This window comes from Mastigoproctus giganteus, chromosome 14 (assembly GCF_048544385.1).
Source record: "Mastigoproctus giganteus isolate SK-2022 chromosome 14, ASM4854438v1, whole genome shotgun sequence".
Taxonomy (NCBI): Eukaryota; Metazoa; Arthropoda; class Arachnida; order Uropygi; family Thelyphonidae; genus Mastigoproctus; species Mastigoproctus giganteus.
In genome coordinates, this window is record NC_143588.1 from 88,885,008 (window position 1) to 88,902,617 (window position 17,610).

Genomic DNA, 17,610 nt, shown 5'->3' on the forward strand with positions numbered 1-17,610 from the left:
AAACTCATTATTAACGTAGTGCATACAGTACACAACAGGGATGATAACCTTCGTCAATTTAGAAAGCAACAAAAATTAATATATTAGTTATTTTCAAGAAAAATAAATGTACAGGATGGCATCCTCTAACTAGCATTCTTCCCTGTCAATAAATTTGTAAGGGGCACCTTCCTTGGCAATCATAATTATATGATACCAGTGAGAGAAGAATACAGCACATCAACATCAGAATAAGTTGATTAATGGCAAACTAATCAGTAGTATACAAAAAAGAAAAAGAGTTATATGTATGTAGCATGTTACATTTCAGGGCATGTTTTTTTTTTTTTTTTTGTACAAACCGAAAGTATTTTGTTTCTGTGCATCTGCCATATTTCCCCCATTCATTCTCTCCCATTAACACATGCCATAAAACAATGTCCAATGCTTCAGCTACAATGGTATATGAAAAGCCTGTTTTTGTATTCATTCCTTAAGAGTCAAGTTATTACATTCTGATGATGGACAGACAAAGAAATGATAATTGCCAGATTTCTGTTGTGGTGTGATTTTAATGAATTTTGGAATGGCTTGGCAAATCTTTCTAAAAAAAAAAGCCAAACATAATTTTTTTTTTTTTTTTTAAATCTATCGATTAAGAGTCTAGTTTTCACATGCAGATGAGTGAAAAGGACAGAATGACTTGAAGACAATAGGTGCTTTATACATATGTTAATGTGCCTATGCAGTGATTTTGTGCTGATATGATCCAATGAACTGATGAAATGTTACAACTTTGAAGATTTAATATACTCATAGCAGAAGCTGTATGACTAAATAAATTTAGTGAATAATAGACTTTGGTGATAAACCGACTTTCTCTCATGGTTTCCAGTGACCAGCATATTTGGCTCCAAGCAGAATTCCGTATATAACAAGTTGCCAACTGGTTTTATGGATGCATTAAGTTAAATATTTGGAGAACTAATTCATCATCCAGTAGTACTGTTCAGAGACTACATTTTTTTTTTTTTTTTTTTTTTTTTACCAAATTGAATACATTTTGCAAAAAAAAATTCACTATGTCTTGGTATCATTGAAGAATAAATAAATAAATAGATATATTTTACAGTATCAATCATCAAAAGTATCTTTCTTGAAGCAAATTTATTGATATCTAACAGACAGTCCAAACAGAAATCCCTCACACCATCAGAAAAATCGAAAGTAAGCTAATGTTTGTAAACATTTTGCACTGATGAGCGTGCATTATAGCCACAGTTGCTGATGCACCAACAAACCTAACAACAACAACAACAGCACTAATGAGCAATCCTGTGACACTGTTTTCCTTCTATGTGTTTTTTTTTTTTTTTTTTTTTTGCCTGGTTTGTCTTAAGTCTCCTGTTTTCCTCCTGCTTACAGTTACCCATCTCCATCTTTTTGAAAGTCAGAAATTTTTCTTTGATTACAGGAACGTTTGCAAATAAAATGTCTCCTGCTCATCTGAGCAGTCACCCAGCTTAAAATGTTATCCATTTCTTGACTGGTTTGCATGGAAAATATGATTATTAAATCCATACTAAAATTACTTTAGTATTTACAAAAAGATTAAAAAATAATGCTTTTAAAGCAGTATGCAAAAAACATATTCCCCATAAAAGCCATATAGATTTGGCTTTAAATCCAACGTATGATATGGAAAGCTTAGTGAACTGAATTTAAGAAATATAGAATCACTCATAATTGGATTTCTTCATATAAAGGAAATCTGTTCTTAAGATTTGGTTCACCTTGACATTTTGGCTAATACAACCTTCCAAGAGCAAAACAGGCTTGTAAGTTCTCTCCTTATAAAGAGTAAAGATTTGCTGTAATCGGTGTATAATTAAGTTTCAGAAAAAGAAATTAGTAGAAATACCATTGAATAAGAAGTGAAATAGAATAATAAACAGTGTTGGAACAAAAATTAGTGCCCCCTTCGCTAGTGGAAGAGTATCCAAGTAACACGCCATATTTCTTCTTTCCAAAGGTAGGTAACTCAAACCACAACTAGGCATCGCTCTGTTCTTTCATGGAGCCTCCTTGCAATCATTATCCTGCTTCTTCGACATTATAATAATGCAGATCAAACAATGCCCTTTGTTTCATCTTTATTCTTTTTATCCCCCCTTCCCGTCCTCCAGGTGGTTGGAAGTATGGATGCCCACCCAAGTAGGTATGCTGCTACAGTACGTGTTCAACAGCACAGGCAAGAAATAATTCAAGATCTCTCTTCCATGATAAAAGAATTGCTCATCCAGTTTTACAAATCTACTCGGTTTAAACCCAATAGAATAATCTTTTATCGAGATGGTGTTTCAGAAGGCCAGTTTCATCAGGTTAGTGTTTTTATGTTCCATTATAATAAGCATAGGAAATGTAGTGGTAGTCATTCTTATTACAATAATTATTATATTGCTTGTAAACAGATGAGTCTTGCAGTTTATAATGCATTTCATTTACTTACTAGAACAGCTTTTTAAGACTCACTTTTCAGCTAGCAGTAGTATTATGAAAATTTTTTTATTGTTATTAATAAGGAAATTTATTAAAATGACTAGTATGCCTCTCATAAAATGATCAGGAAAATACTATGGGATGGGGGGGGATAAAAGTCACTGAAGCACAATTAACCAAGCCTTAGTATGGCGCAGTTTTATAACACAATGGGTACGAAGTCACATGATGATATGAATTTTAAGCTTTTGACACTGTTGCGCATGGAAGACTACTGTACAAATTGCAGCAGAATGGTATTAAGGGTAAGTTGCTACAATGGATAAAAGGATGGTTGAGTGGGAGAAGACAGAGGGTGGTAATTAATGGGTGCTTCTCTTCGTGGACTAATGTTATTAGTGGAGTCCCACAGGGTTCGTTGTTGGGTCCGCTGTTGTTTTGTATATTTATCAATGATATTGATGAAGGTATATCAAGCTTAGTGTAGAAGTTTGCAGATGATACAAAGGTTGGCAGGGTTGTTAATGACAGTAATGGCAGTGTGCTACTGCAACAGGATCTAGATAATTTGGGCAGATGGGCTAAGAAGTGGCAACTGAAGTTTAACCTTGACAAATGCAAAGTACTGCATAGGGGTAGAAGTAACCCCAGAGAAACGTACCAACTGTGTGGTACTACACTTAAAGTGGTAGAAAATGAAAAAGACCTGGGAGTAATTGTGCAGTCAGATATGAAGTTTTCTGAGCAATGCAAACAGGCTGCCAGGACAGGTCATGGGGTTTTGTCAATGATATATAGGAATTTTGCTAGCAGGGAAAAGGACGTGGTTTCAGGCCACGGCTTCAGTACTGTGTACAGGTCTGGAGGCCTCATTTTAGGAAGGATGTAGTTTTGCTTGAACGTGTACAGAGAAGGGCAACAAGATTGGTGAGGGGAATGAAGGGATCCTCTTACGAAGAGAGGCTTAAGTTCTGCAAATTGCAGTGGCTCTAGACTAGGCACATGCACGGTGATCTGATTGAGGTGTATAAGGCCTTGAATGGGTTGAGCACGCTGAATTCTGGTGGAATCCTTCCACTTGTTCAGATTACAAACCTAAGGGGGCATAAATTCAAATTACAAAAAGACAGATGTAGAATAGATGTGCGGAAATTTGCCTTTAGCCAGCAGGTGGTTAATTGCTGGAACAAACTTCCATCTGTTGTTGTGGAAGTTGATAGGTTAAATAAATTTAAGGAGAAACTGGACAGACATTTGGAGAGAATGGTGTTTTTTTTTTTTTTTGGCTGATGCTGCATAAGCTCATACACTTGCTTTCTTGCATCACATGCCACTACTACTACTACCGCTGTAGAAGTTGAAGGCTGTGGAGATTTAGAAGGGGTTTTTTCCAACACATCACAAAGCTTCTCTGCAGCTGCAGAATCGACACTGGTGGCTTCACCACGTACTTTAATGTTTTGAAAACCAGCATGATGCTTTAATGCATTAAACCACCCATTGCTTGCCACGAACTTGGCTTGGGGTTTGCCATACTTATCCTTAATATCTTCATAAATACTTCTTGCTTTTGCTTGAATGGCCATTGGACTTGCTTCTAATTCTGATTTTCTATCCATGTTATTAATAGCTTTTCCATCTTCGATATAGCACCTCAATGCTATTTTGTGATCCCCGTTGATCTTAAATGCGCTGATCCTTTAACATGTTCTTTTATACACGCACTGTGCCTTAAAATAGTATTCACTGTTGAAGCAACGAGACCTAATTCCGTGCAATAGATGAAAAACTTTGTCCTGCTTCGTAATTCTTAATTGATCATCTTTATTTCTTAATCAATTTTTTTTTTTGTTTCCTAGCCCTGCAAAACCACTTACTTTCCATTGGTCCCTTTCCCTTTACCATTGTAATAAGTAAATAGGAATGAAGAGAAGGTTCTGAAAATTTATTTGTTTTTTATATGATTAAAGGTTTTAGTGAAGGGGAACTCATTTCAGCATAATACCATAATGTAAAAACTGACAGAATTTCAGTTATTGGTATTATCGCAAGTGCAATAAAATCGAGTTTACTTCCCATTTATAATAGATTTTGCTAACAGAAAAGCCCAATAAACCAGAAAGCACAGATTGTGTTTTTTTTTTTTTTTTTTAATGGAAGTGACCTACAGAAATGTGTTTTAGAAAAATATCACAAAGACATTCAAAATTGATTCTTATAACAGAACATATGATAACGACGAAAGTGTAGTGCAATTTCCATTATAAAAATGACCTTTTAGAGAGATAAATAGCTTAGTTATATAGCAAAAATTTCAAATTCCAAGGTCTTGGAATGAATTAACAAAAAAAAAAAAAAACAGTGTGTTATTGAGTTCACATTACGATATTTTCATGATACTTCCATTTATTTCTAAGGGATGCAAAATACGTTTCCACAATTTTTTTTTTAAAGTTTGCACCAGCCGGCAAAAACTTACGTAAAGTCAAATTTCCATAAGTCATTTCCATATTACGTTAACCGGGGAGGGCTGTACTATGATGTAGTCACAAATGAACTTTGCTCAGATTAAGAACCTGAGGGGGTATAGATTCAAACTGAGGAAAGACAGTTGTAGAATAGATGTGCAGAAATTTTCCCTTAGCTAGCAGGTAGTTGATTGCTGGAACAGACTTCCATCTCGTGTTGTGGAAGTTGATAGCTTAAATAAATTTAAGGCTGAGCTGGACAAGCATTTTGGAGTGAATAGATGAATGAAATGGGAGGCTTTTTTTTTTTTAGCTGATGCTGCATAAGCTTGCTTTCTTGCATCGTATGCCTATGATAATGCTAATGTCAAGGAGTTGAAAGTGATTAGTGGAGTTGGAAGAATGAAAGAGGCAACAGATGAATTTGATAGAATTAGGTAGAGAGATTTTAAGCCAGAGAAGATCACAAAGAGGAGATTTCAAATTACGAGCAGCATTCAAAAAAATAAGTTACACCTACCACCACCTCTTGGTATAACTGCGCAACAAATGTGGCGCCTGTGTGGAATTTAGTTCATATTGTAACCCCCTGGTAGGTGAGTTTTGTTGACATAGCAGTAACAGTTGTGTAGGAGCAAGCATTCATAATGGTACATCAGCTACAATGTTACTCCAAGTTCAATTTACACGGAACAGTAAGATTTTGTGGGCGAAACATCTGATTTGTTCCGAGATTGATCATGAAATAATGGCAGTGTATGGTGAAAATGCAATGTCGCGTCCAGCCATAGTGAAGTGGTACCAGCAGTTTGAAAGTAGTTGCACAGAATTCACGGATGCTGATCGAAAAGGAAAGTCATCAACATCGACCACTGCAGACAATGTGATGCAGATTGATGAAATGATTCGCAATAATCGAAGACTGACAGTCGCAGAAATGGCAAGGGAGTTGGATATTTCAATTGGCAGTGTTCATTCCATTGTCCGTGAACATCTTGACTATCGCAAATTGTGTGCACAATGGGTTCCTCTTTCACTGACAGATGAACACAGTCAACATTTTTTGTCTTCTCTAACCTTCCTTCAATACTATTCTGTGGAAGATCATGACTTCTTACACCGCATAATCACTGGCGGTGAAATGTGGGGAGCACCATTTTGCCCCAGAAACCAAGAGTGCATCTATCAAATTGAGACACAACATCGTCTGTGCAGAAGAAATTCAAAGTTCAGCAGGAAAGGTCATGGCCACTGTTTTTCGACTGTGAAGGAGTTGCTTACTCAGAATTTTTGGCAAAAGGAACAACAATTAATGCTGCCTCATACTGTCAAACATTACGGTCTTTGTGAACAGCCATGAAAAACAAGAGGCCTGGAAATTTAAGCAAAGGTTTGTTCTCATTTAGGACAATGCCATGCCACACAACACTTGCTCCAAAGTTCTGGATGGGAGGTTTTGCAACTTCTGACCTTTCACCTTGTGACTATCACATCTTCGGCAAGCTGAAAGGACATCTAGGGGGACAACGATTTGCGAACGATGAGCAGGTGCAAACAGCAGTTCAACAATGAACTGCTGTTTGCACCTGTTTGAGAAGTCTGCGACAGCCTTGGGGACCTTTCCCTAAGTTAAAGTGAATAGTTAAAGATTCAAGGTAAAATATATTAGTCCTGTGAATAAAGAGCAGTGACAAAGTGTAATTGCTAACATTTCAAGATACAGTTGCAGTCTTTTATATAGAGATATAGATAATTACAGGTAGGTTTGAATAAATGTTCACAGGACTGAAGACAATCACAACTATACCTTTCTTTACTTTTGTATTATTGGTGGCAAATGATGCATGCAAGCTTATACAGCAAAAAATAAAAACTTCCCATTTAAGCTGTCCACTTCCATAACAATAGAAAGAAATTTTGTTCCAGCAATCAGTCACCTCCTGGCTAAAGACTGACTTCCGCTGATCTGTTCTTCAACCATTCTTCCTCAGTTTGAATTTATTCCCACTCATGTGCATAGTCTGAGCAAGAGAAAGAATCCTATTGGCATTGAGCTTGCTCAATCCCTTCAAAGCCCTTAAACACCTCAATCTTGCAGGTGTCTAGTCTCCAGATGCTGAAGTTTGCAGAACTGAAGCCTTTCTTGGTAAGAGTACCCCTTTGTTCCCCTCACCAATCTCATTGCCCTTCTCTGTACCCATTCCAGCAGGTCTGCATCCTTTCTAAAATGAGGCCTCCAGGCCTGTATGCAGTACTCAAGATGTGGCATGAGCATTGCCTTATACAATGGAATTATTAACCCCTCATCCCTGCTAGCAAAATTTCTGTATATCCTTAAACAAAACCCTGCATGCTGTTCAGGCAGCCTTTCTGTACTGCTCAGAGGCCTTCATATCTGACTACACAATTACTCCCAGGTCTTTTTTGCCTCCATAGCCGAGTGGTCAGGAGCGGGAGTGCAGTAGCACACGCTCTTTGAGTAGACCGGGGTTCAAGCCCCTGACTGCTGAATATGGTCGATCTGCCAACCCGCACTGGACCAGCGTGGCAGATTATGGTCCATTTCCCTCAGCATGAATTGTTGAGGAGGCTTCCATCCTGCAGTGGGTTGACTTTACCTTTTTTAATGGGTGGCCTACGCATGGGTCACTCTATCGTGGACGAATTTCCTTTTATTTTGTTAATCTAACACACACAATAACAAAATAAAAGGAACTGTCCCACTGTTTTCTGGAATGGAAAAATACTCTTCTTCAAAGATTGCAGACAACCTAGGTATCTGCAATAAAAGCTATTCTATTAGAACTTCCAAAGAATAAAAACCTTAACAGAACAGTGTAAGCTTATGGCTGCACTTTACTTTTTTTTTTTTTTTTTTTTTTTACTTTTTCGTTTTCCACTAACCTGAGCATAGTACCCCATGGTTGGTACTTTACTCTGGGGTTACTGCTACCCATATGCAGTTCTTCATATTTATCTGTGTTAAACTTTTCCATTACTCAGCCCATCTGCCTAATTTTTCTAAATCTTGTTGCAATAACATGCCATCATTACTTATTAACTACATCATTAACTACCCTGCCAACGTGTGTGGATGCTACATTTTGTATCATCTGCAAATCTATAAATCTAGCCTGATATGTCATCAATGTCATTAATAAATATAGAAAGCACTAAACCCTGTGAGACTCTAGTAATAACATTAATCCATGAAGGACATTGTCCATTGATAACCACTCTTTCTTCTACCACTCAATCATCCTCTCTTATCCATAGCAGTAACTTGCCATTAATATTATGTTGTTCCAGTTTGTACAAGTCTTATGTGCAACAGTATTAAAGGCTTTCCAGAAATCCAAGTATCCATGTTTTTTTGCATCCAGTATCTTTTTTGACTGTATTATAGTATCCAATAAAATTGATCAGACAAGGTTCCCCTTTCACGAACTTCATGTTGTGTCTGAAGTATAACTGCAATCCAGTATAGATAGTCTTGCATTACTTCTGTGAACAGTGACTCCATTATTTTCCCTGGAACAGAAATTAAGTTTACAGGTCTGTAATTGCTTATGTTGCCATTTGTTCTCACTTTGTGAATTAGGGATACACTAAATCTTCAGTCCACAGGGACTGAAGATGTGCAAGTGCAAGTATGTTCCACTCAATCCAAAGGTACTCTCTTAATGATGGCTATAATGGTTTTCTTACCTTCATAGCTGCCTCCCTTGGACAAAAAAGAGACACCTGGGGTGCCTCATTTTTGTGTAATTTCAACAGTTTCTTCCTCTTAGTTATTACAAAAAAAAAATTTAGCTCCAAGTTGGAGTCTGATTAACTACTGTAATCCAGTTCTCTAAAGAATTCCTCATGGATGCAAAATACTTATTCAGTTTGTCAGCAAAGCCTGAGCAGGATCATCAGCATTAGAACCATCAATATCAAGTGGATCTATGTCATTCATCCCCTTCCTTCTAATGTTTACATAAGTAAGAAATCTTTGCTGGTTTTCTTTGTCCTTTGCTAAAGATTTCTCAATCTGTCTTAGCTTGCCTAACCTCCTTTGTGACTTGATTAAGGACTAGTTTATATCTGCCACAAGTCTCATTAGTTCATCTGACCTCACTTAGGTCTTGACTTGGAACAGTATTTCTTAGTTGGTATGAAAAGCCTAATAGCTTCTATGATTATTTCATTGAATGCTTTCCATTTAGAATTTGCTGATAGTAACATCGCCCATTGGTCCCACTGTAGAATTATAGAATAAAAAAATATGAAAAGTATAAAACAGAAGAGAGTAACTCTCTTAGACCACTGTATTCACCTTTGTGAAAACAAAACTCCTTTCCTTTACCCTTGATGCTGATTACTTCTTTAAGTAAATCCCATATCAATATACTCATCACTCCCACTTATTGGTTCATTTATCTGCAGGTTCTTAATGCTTGAACTATCACTGCTGATAATCAAATCAAGAATATTACTTCCTCTAAAATTTGTTGGATAACTGTTTTCTAAACAGTTATCCAATAAATCCTCAGTCTTGCTGGTGTGTGAGTGGCATTCTGATTTACTGGCCCACTCTTTCTCTGTACATTTATTTGTTGTACTCATCAGAGGCATTATGCCAATAACACACTCCCACTGTCATTTTTTCTTTCCCATTGCTTTGTTACATCAAACTGATAGGCGCACTATAGCCTCAGCAGCTTATGCGCCATTAAACCTCCATAACACACGCACACACATCAAACTGAATCAACATTTCACTGGTCACCTATGTTGACTGGATGCACTGCCTTAGATTTTATTGTGCTTCTTAACTAAGAGCATAATCCTTAGCCTCCTCCCCATCTTGTCTGTCCTTTCTGTACACATTTTACACCCCATATTCAAATTCTGCATCGCTTATATCTGAGTGACACCACATCTGATATCCCGACAATGTTTGTATTGGTGACTTGACCAGCACTTCAAATTCATCAAATTTATTTACTGTGCTCCTAGCTTTAGTGTACATGCACCTTTTCTTACTCTTAGTTACCCTTATGCAAACAACAAATACAGCAGCATGCATGTACATTGCAGAAAAATAAAAAAAACACTGCCAGAAAGAACCATTGAGCTCATTTCCATGAGTTCAGTTCGTTTCTTTTCTTTATTCATGTAACGTGACTAATTCCCACGTCTATTTGGTTTTATGTTTTAAACCTTTGCCAAATGGGTTTGCTGAAGTTTAAAACATATAGCATCAAAATGCAGTAATATTTTTGAAAACACAATGAAATTTTATAATATATTAAACATATCATCAAAATGTAAAAATATCTGATTGACTGCCATTTCCATAACAATGGAACTTTGTTATATTCAGTTCTTATCATTCATTTCTATCTATATAATTTGGCAGTCTGGCTTTCTCCTCCTATATGAATTGCAAATATAACACTGGTAAAGTTGATTTGTTCTGACTGAGAATTTCTAGCACAATTTTATTTCCTTCCTAATAGGATTACCAAAAACCACTCCTTTTTTTTTTTTTTTTTTTCCTACACAAAAAAGTTTTCAAAACATTTTGCATAGTGCAAGTATGGACCATCTGTCTTTTAGCTGTACATGTGTTTGGTGTTCATGGACTGATCTATATGTTGTGCAGGCAAAAAAAAAAAAACCTGCATTAAGATCACATTACTGCAAACCCCAATTGAAAATGCCTAAAGAATTCCTCCAGCCACAGTTTATTACATATAAATTTATTACAGTAGTATGTTGTGTCAAATATATGCTTTTAATTATGCCAATATAATGATATATTTATGTATGAATGGCCATAAACTATATCTGGTATTGAGAATAAATGATGAATTGTATTTTCTATTAATGAAAGAAATGTTGTAGGTATTAATTTATCACTGTGTTGTTGTTGTTAATGTAACATTTTTCAGATAACATGGTATTTCTATAACCCTGATTCCTTTTGATAAGCCTATGAAAATAACACACAATGAAATGAAAAATTGACTTTCATACGAAATATTAAGATAATGGCACAGAACATTATCAGAGGTTCCTTGTGAAATCTTGGAATAAATAAATAAAAATTTTGAAATACTGCAAAAAAATCCTAAATATCCTTTGAAATTTTCTGTCTGAGAAGCTGGCACCATTGGAGCAATCTGCACCAGCAACTGCATCTTTGTTTTGTTTTGGTCAGTGTGTATTTAAGGTTATAATTAGTTGTATGGTGTCTGTCTTTATTTCGTATTGCTACAAATCCACCTCTCCATCGGGCACAAAGGGACAAGCCTTGTGCCTCAACTTGCTTCTTTTTTTTTTTTTTTTTTTTTTATCCCTTAAAATGTAGGCTGATTTTTATGTATAACAACTCTTTACAAATAAATTTCCTTGAAAATAATTTAGCAGTAATTGAATTGCTCTCCCTGCTATTAACTTTTTCTGGCCTGTATATAATATCATAGGTAGGGGTTCCTTCATTGAAATAAGATTAAGAATCATTAGTTTAATAAAGGGAAGAAGTCCCTTGCATTTGGTGTGCTTATAGTGTTGCATGAACCCAGAAGCCACATATCAGATTGCTATTTTTGAATGTGCAGCACCGTTCACTAATAGGATTCAAACCCAGGCCTCTCCTTGAGAGGAACCCTACTCCCACCTGATCTCATGAGGAAGGAAAAGGGTTCCCCTATGATTATTCTGGGTTTTTCAGCACACATAACATACAAATAGTAGTATGAATAAACACTTGTACAGGCATAATAGCTTTTAACAACCCTACATTGTTGCAATTTTTGTCAAGTCACTGATATGCCTAAAACTCAACAGCATCATACTTGAACAGTGAAGGATCAAGATTCCTTATAATTGTATTTGGTTATTTTTGCATTCATCGGTGAAGACAGGATATTAGAGCTGGAAAAGGAATTAGAAAATGTGAATTGGAATATCATCGGTCTGACTGAAACTAGAAGAAGAAATGAATCACTTAAGTTTATCAAGTGGAAATCTGCTGTATAAAAAACAACATTTTGGAATTCAAAAGTACATCACCAAGGGTGTCAAGATTACTACCCAGGATTTCTAAAAGATACAAGCTAAAGGTTATAATGATTTATGCACCAACGTCGAGCCATGATGATGAAGAGGTTGAAGAAATGTACACAGAAATTAAGTGTCTTCTAGACGAGCAGAAAACCCACTACACTATCATTATGGGGGACTTCAACGCCTAATGTTGGAAAGAAGCAAAACAGTGCAGAAAGGAGAACTATAGGAAATTTTGGAATTGGTAAAAGAAATAAGAGGCAAAAGACTTTTCGAATTTGCAGAATCTCAAGGATTGTCAGTAATGAACACTTTTTTCAAGAAAAGGATGAACAGAAAGTGGACATGGAAGAGCCCGTATGGATTAACAACTAATGAAATATACTTCATCCTCACTAATAGAAGATATATTGTGAATGATGTTACCATCCTGAACAGGGTAATGCTGAAGTGATCACAGAATGGTAAAATGCACACTTGATATAGATGTAAGAAAACAAAGGCAAAAAAAACTGACTCGAGTAAATAATATGAAGGTCATTCAGATAACATAAGAGGAGAAAAGGTAGTATGTACTGGAATTTAAGAACAAGTTTGAGCTTCTGCAGATTGCTCAGGATCAAGATATTGACAAGGAATATTACAACTTTCTGAAAGTGATAAAACCCAAGAAATCTATAAGTAAAAAGAAATCCAAAGTAGAAAAAATTAGTCAAACACTTGTCATGATGAACCGAAAGTGACAAATGAAGAGCAAGATAAACACTGACAAGAAGAAAATTGAGTATACTGAGTTATGCAAAGCTATTAGAAAGAGACTCAGAGAGGACATAAGAAAATTTAACACAAGAAAAGTAGAACAAACATTAAGGGAAACAAAGTACTTAAATCAGCAGCCAGGAGCAGTAATACAGAAAGACAAATGATACTGAAACTGAAGAATACCGATGGTGTACTTATAAATAGCAGAGAAGGCATAATTCAGATAGCAGACGACTACTATAAAGAATTATACAAGGAGCGAGGGAATGATACCAGCAGTGGGGAAGATGGATCGCAAATTAGTAACATATATGACATACCCGATATCCTTCCTGATGAGGTAGAACATGCGTTGAAGAAAATTAGAATCAGAAAGCCCGGGGGTGAAGTTACTGTAGAGTTGTTAAAATTAGGAGGATGAGACATGACACAAAAACTGGCAAGATTCCACAAAATGCATTAGAAAAGGTAATGCAATCATAGTTTTGCTGCATAAGAAAGGAGATAAATCAGAAATTGGAAATAAAGAGTACCTAAACCAATTAGCTTATTATCTCTTATTTACAAGTTGTTCACAAGGGTTATTACTAAAGATTAGAAAGAATACTTGATGAGAATCAACCGAAAGAGCAAGCTGGCTTTAGGACAGGATTCTGAACTATGGATCACCTTCACGTAATATCACAGCTAATGGAAAAAGCAAATGAATATAAAACACCATTTTGCATGTCATTTGATTCCATACAGCATAAGGCAATGTTTTGTGCACTGGAAAGACAAGGCATAGATACCCCATATATTATGATTTTGAAGAAAATATATGAGAAAGCTACCTCCTTTATTAGACTAGACAAAATGATGATAGTAAATTTAAAATTGAGAAAGGAGTTTGACAAGGAGACACAATATCTCCGAAATTGTTTACAGCTGCCCTTGAGGAAGCTTTCAGAAGATTAGACTGGTCGTGGAAAGGAGTCAAATGTGAATGGAGAGTACCTAAACCATTTACAATTTGCAGATGACATTGTGGTCATAAGCCACAATCCCAAAGAATTATAGGAAAATCTTAGTCAGTTATGCAGAGTTAGTAAGCATTTTGGACTAAAAATGAATGTGGCTAAAACAAAAGTAATGATGAACAAGTATGCCACAGAAAGGGATATAATGATTGAATGAGCAGTAATTGAAAAGGTGGAGTTATATGCTTATCTGGGATAAGTCATTGGTTGTAATAATGATAAATGGCTGGAGGTCAAGAGAAGAATAGAATTTGGATGGATAGCATTCAGGAAATATCACAAACTGAGGAGCAATATCCCAATTTGTCTGAAACGTAAAATAATGAACCAATGTATACTCTCCACCATGACATATGGAAGCGAATCTTGGGCACTCACCAAAAGAATGGAAGAGAAGCTGAGAACAACACAGCGAAGAATGGAACGAATTATATTGGGAATCAGACTGTTAGATAAGAAGAGAAACACATGGATTAGGCAGCAAACTCAAGTAAAGGACATTCTTTTCATAACTAAAGAACTAAAATGGTTGTGGGCAGGACACATAACTCGAAGACATGATGACAGATGGACTAAGAAAATAACAGAATGGTACCTAAGAGGAGCTAGAAGAAAACCTCGAAGACAATGATGGAGATGGACAGATGAAATTCATGAGTTTGTGGGTAGTAAATGGATGGCCATTGCACAAACAAAAGGAACTGGAAAGTTGCTGGAGAGGCCTTCATCCTGAAGTGGATTGAAAATGGCTAATGATGATGATGATTTTTGCATTTGATCAAGAACTTGTATGAGTTTCAAATATATGCTGTTAGAATAAATTAGTTTATTATTAATTACTTGTATCATTAACTTTTTTTAGGCACTTGTAATTTAAGGGACAATGAGAAGATTGTCAGCATATTTACTAGTTTCAAAAAATTGGGCTGCAGCATTTAGTGTGAAGATTCATTTTCTGCACAGCACTTTGGATACTTTCCACAGAACCTTTGTGCAATGAATGAAGAGCAGGTTGAAAAATTTCACCAAAATATCAAGACTGGAAAACACATTCCATAGTAAATGGAATAAAGTGCCAATGGCAGACCACTGTTGATGTTGGAAAAATAATTCATATGAAGAGCACAAAAAAGTGTACATTCATCCATATGCATAATATATGATATTGAACTTCTAAAATTAAAGTGCTGATTTTGTGAGATGATTGAGTACCTGTCTACATTACCATTGTTTTTAATACTCTGTACTCTCTGCTGAATGTTCAAATGCTTATTTACTCTGACTAGAAGTGCCCTGCAGACTCATTGTCAGACACTATTATAAATCTCGTTGGTCTGCCACTGCAGTAACAGAAGCCAGTAATGGGTTGTGGATCGTACTACTTTCATTGTGGGATGGTGGTTGGATGCCTTACCGTGACCTTTCTTTGCATGCAACAGTGACTCGGCTAAATCTCCCAAAATCCACTGTGGCAGATATTATTCAAAGCTAAAAGACCATAGGTAATATTTCAACACAATGTCTGGACATCCTCATAAACTCGTAGAAGGTATTTTATGACCCACAGATGACAGTTTGCTTCCACATGTGTCTGATATTTGCGGGGGGGGGGACATTTTGACTTATACAGATTCATTTCCTTGAATTCTCTGAGTAAATTAAGATAACTGATATGAAATGAAATATGACATCAACCATTTCAAAACTAAAAAGTTATTTGTAGTGATAAATTTTACTAATTATACTGTACTGAAACAATTCAAAGCAGAATAAAATACAGCATGATGCACTGCCATAAAAACATGGAATGCTGTAGATTTAACTACCTGAATGGTTTTTTTTCAGTAGCATTTTATACTAATACTGCTGATACCACTTAAATGCTATTTCTACTCTGCCCTGTGCCACCATATCCATCTGTTATGCAACTTTCTTCCCACATCTACTTCTAACATCCTGCCATAAATGCTACATTTTTCCATATAGGATATATGGAAGTTCCCTCCACTCTGTCTACAGTATATTCTGTTTTTCTAATAAACATTCCTCTAGCCATTTACAAAACATCTACATATATTCCCAGCCTGAAATCTGCTTACCTTGATGTCCAGATTTTAGGGGTGAAATTGAGTTGCAATTTTGTAAATAGTTAGAAGAATGTTAATTAGAAACATGGAATGTACTATGAATAGTAGTGGGATCTTCCAAATCCCCTACATGAGCAAATGTAGGGTGTATGGAAAACACTGCTGTTTATGGTAAGAAGTACAGTTGATAAACTGGGGGAGGGAGTTGAGGTGGATGGATATATAGTGGCTTGGGGAAGAATAGAGGAATAATTTAATGATGCTACTGAAGGCCACTTGGGTGGTTGTGAGCTATAGCATTTAGTTCTTTTATGCCAGTGTATTATGTCTTGTTTTGTTTTCATTTTGTATGCAACTTTGCTGGTTCAAAGCCTGGACCTCAGTACAAAATATATTCTGTGTTTCTAAGTTTCTTCCTTCATTAAATTTTTTAGTTTTGAAATGGTCAGTGTTGTTTCATTTCGCATCCACTGTGGTAATCTAACCAGAGGAGTCAAGGAAATGAATTGGTATATTAATGTATGTCTTCTGCAGAAAACATCAGTTTTCCATAGGAAGCTTCATAAATCAAATATCATGGTCACCAGTGTGAAACTGCATTTGGAGAGGTGGTGTACCCAATGTTCATGTACTCTACAATGGTAAGAGAAGGTGCTATGGAGTGGTGAATCTTGCTACATGGTGTTTTATTCTGGTGGACATGTTTAGGTCTGGCGAGAACTTCCCCTCAGAGTTTACCATCTTGTCGACGAAGTTTTGTTAGTGGAAGTAGTCTGATAGTATGGAATATTTCTGCTGATTTGGACTGGATCTGTTAATGACATTATTGGAAACAGTGAAGTCAATGACTTGCTTGAATGGTTTGGACAATTGGGCACTGCCTACACTGTGGAAAAATTTTGGAAATGGCCTTGTCAATATCTACATGACAACATTCCATATCTTCCATATCATACAGAGCTGCTATTGAGGATAATATCATTAAAGAGTTTGACTGGCTGGCTCAAAGCCTGGACCTCAGTCTCATTTGAACACCTGTAAGATTGATTAGAACACTGACTTAGGCTGTGTCTAAAACAGCCTTCTTCTAAACACATTTGCAGCTGTATACAGGAGAAATAGAGATGAATCCCAGCCAATACTATCAGAGGTTGGTAGAAAACTTGCCCAGGGAATTTGGGGCTGTTATATAGGATAGAGGTGTCCCTACTTTGGCTGGCTGAAAACATGGACCTTGGTCTCGTTGATCACATCTGATAGAGGTGTATAAAGCCTTGAATGGTTTGAGCATGCTCAATGCTGATGGAATTGCTCAGAATATCCTCTTATTCTGAGCAAGAATCCTCTTGCTCAGAATAATCACCTGGCCTTTAGCCAGCTTGGTTGGTGGAACAGACTTGTTCCCTTGTTATGGAAGTTGATAGCCTAAATAAATTTAAGGCTCTGCTGGACAGGTATTTCGAACAAATGGAGGGGTGAAATGGAAGTGGTGGTGTTTTTTTTTTTTTTTTTTTTGTCTGATGCTGCATAAGCTTGCTTTCTTGCATCATATGCCTCTGCTAATGCTAATCACTTGTAGGATGAATTAGGATGCTTCTAAAACACCCTTCCAAACAGGCTCATAGCTGCAGTAGAAATGTAGGTGAATTTCAGCTAACACCTACTAGAAGATCCCCCCCATACACTCTGATCCCTGTAGTCATCCTAGAATACAAATAGAAAATATTTTTGTGAAAT

The 17,610-nt window shown here is 36.3% G+C and overlaps 1 protein-coding gene across 1 annotated transcript in view; it reads left to right on the top strand.

Moving 5' to 3' along the window:
• The window catches only part of LOC150075329 (protein argonaute-2-like), a 384,361-nt gene that overhangs the window by 325,184 nt on the left and 41,567 nt on the right, over nt 1–17,610 (top strand). The window contains exon 16 of the mRNA XM_090388732.1: nt 2,166–2,360. Coding sequence (XP_090244858.1) covers nt 2,166–2,360 — 195 coding nt within the window. The remainder of the gene's footprint in view (nt 1–2,165; nt 2,361–17,610) is intronic.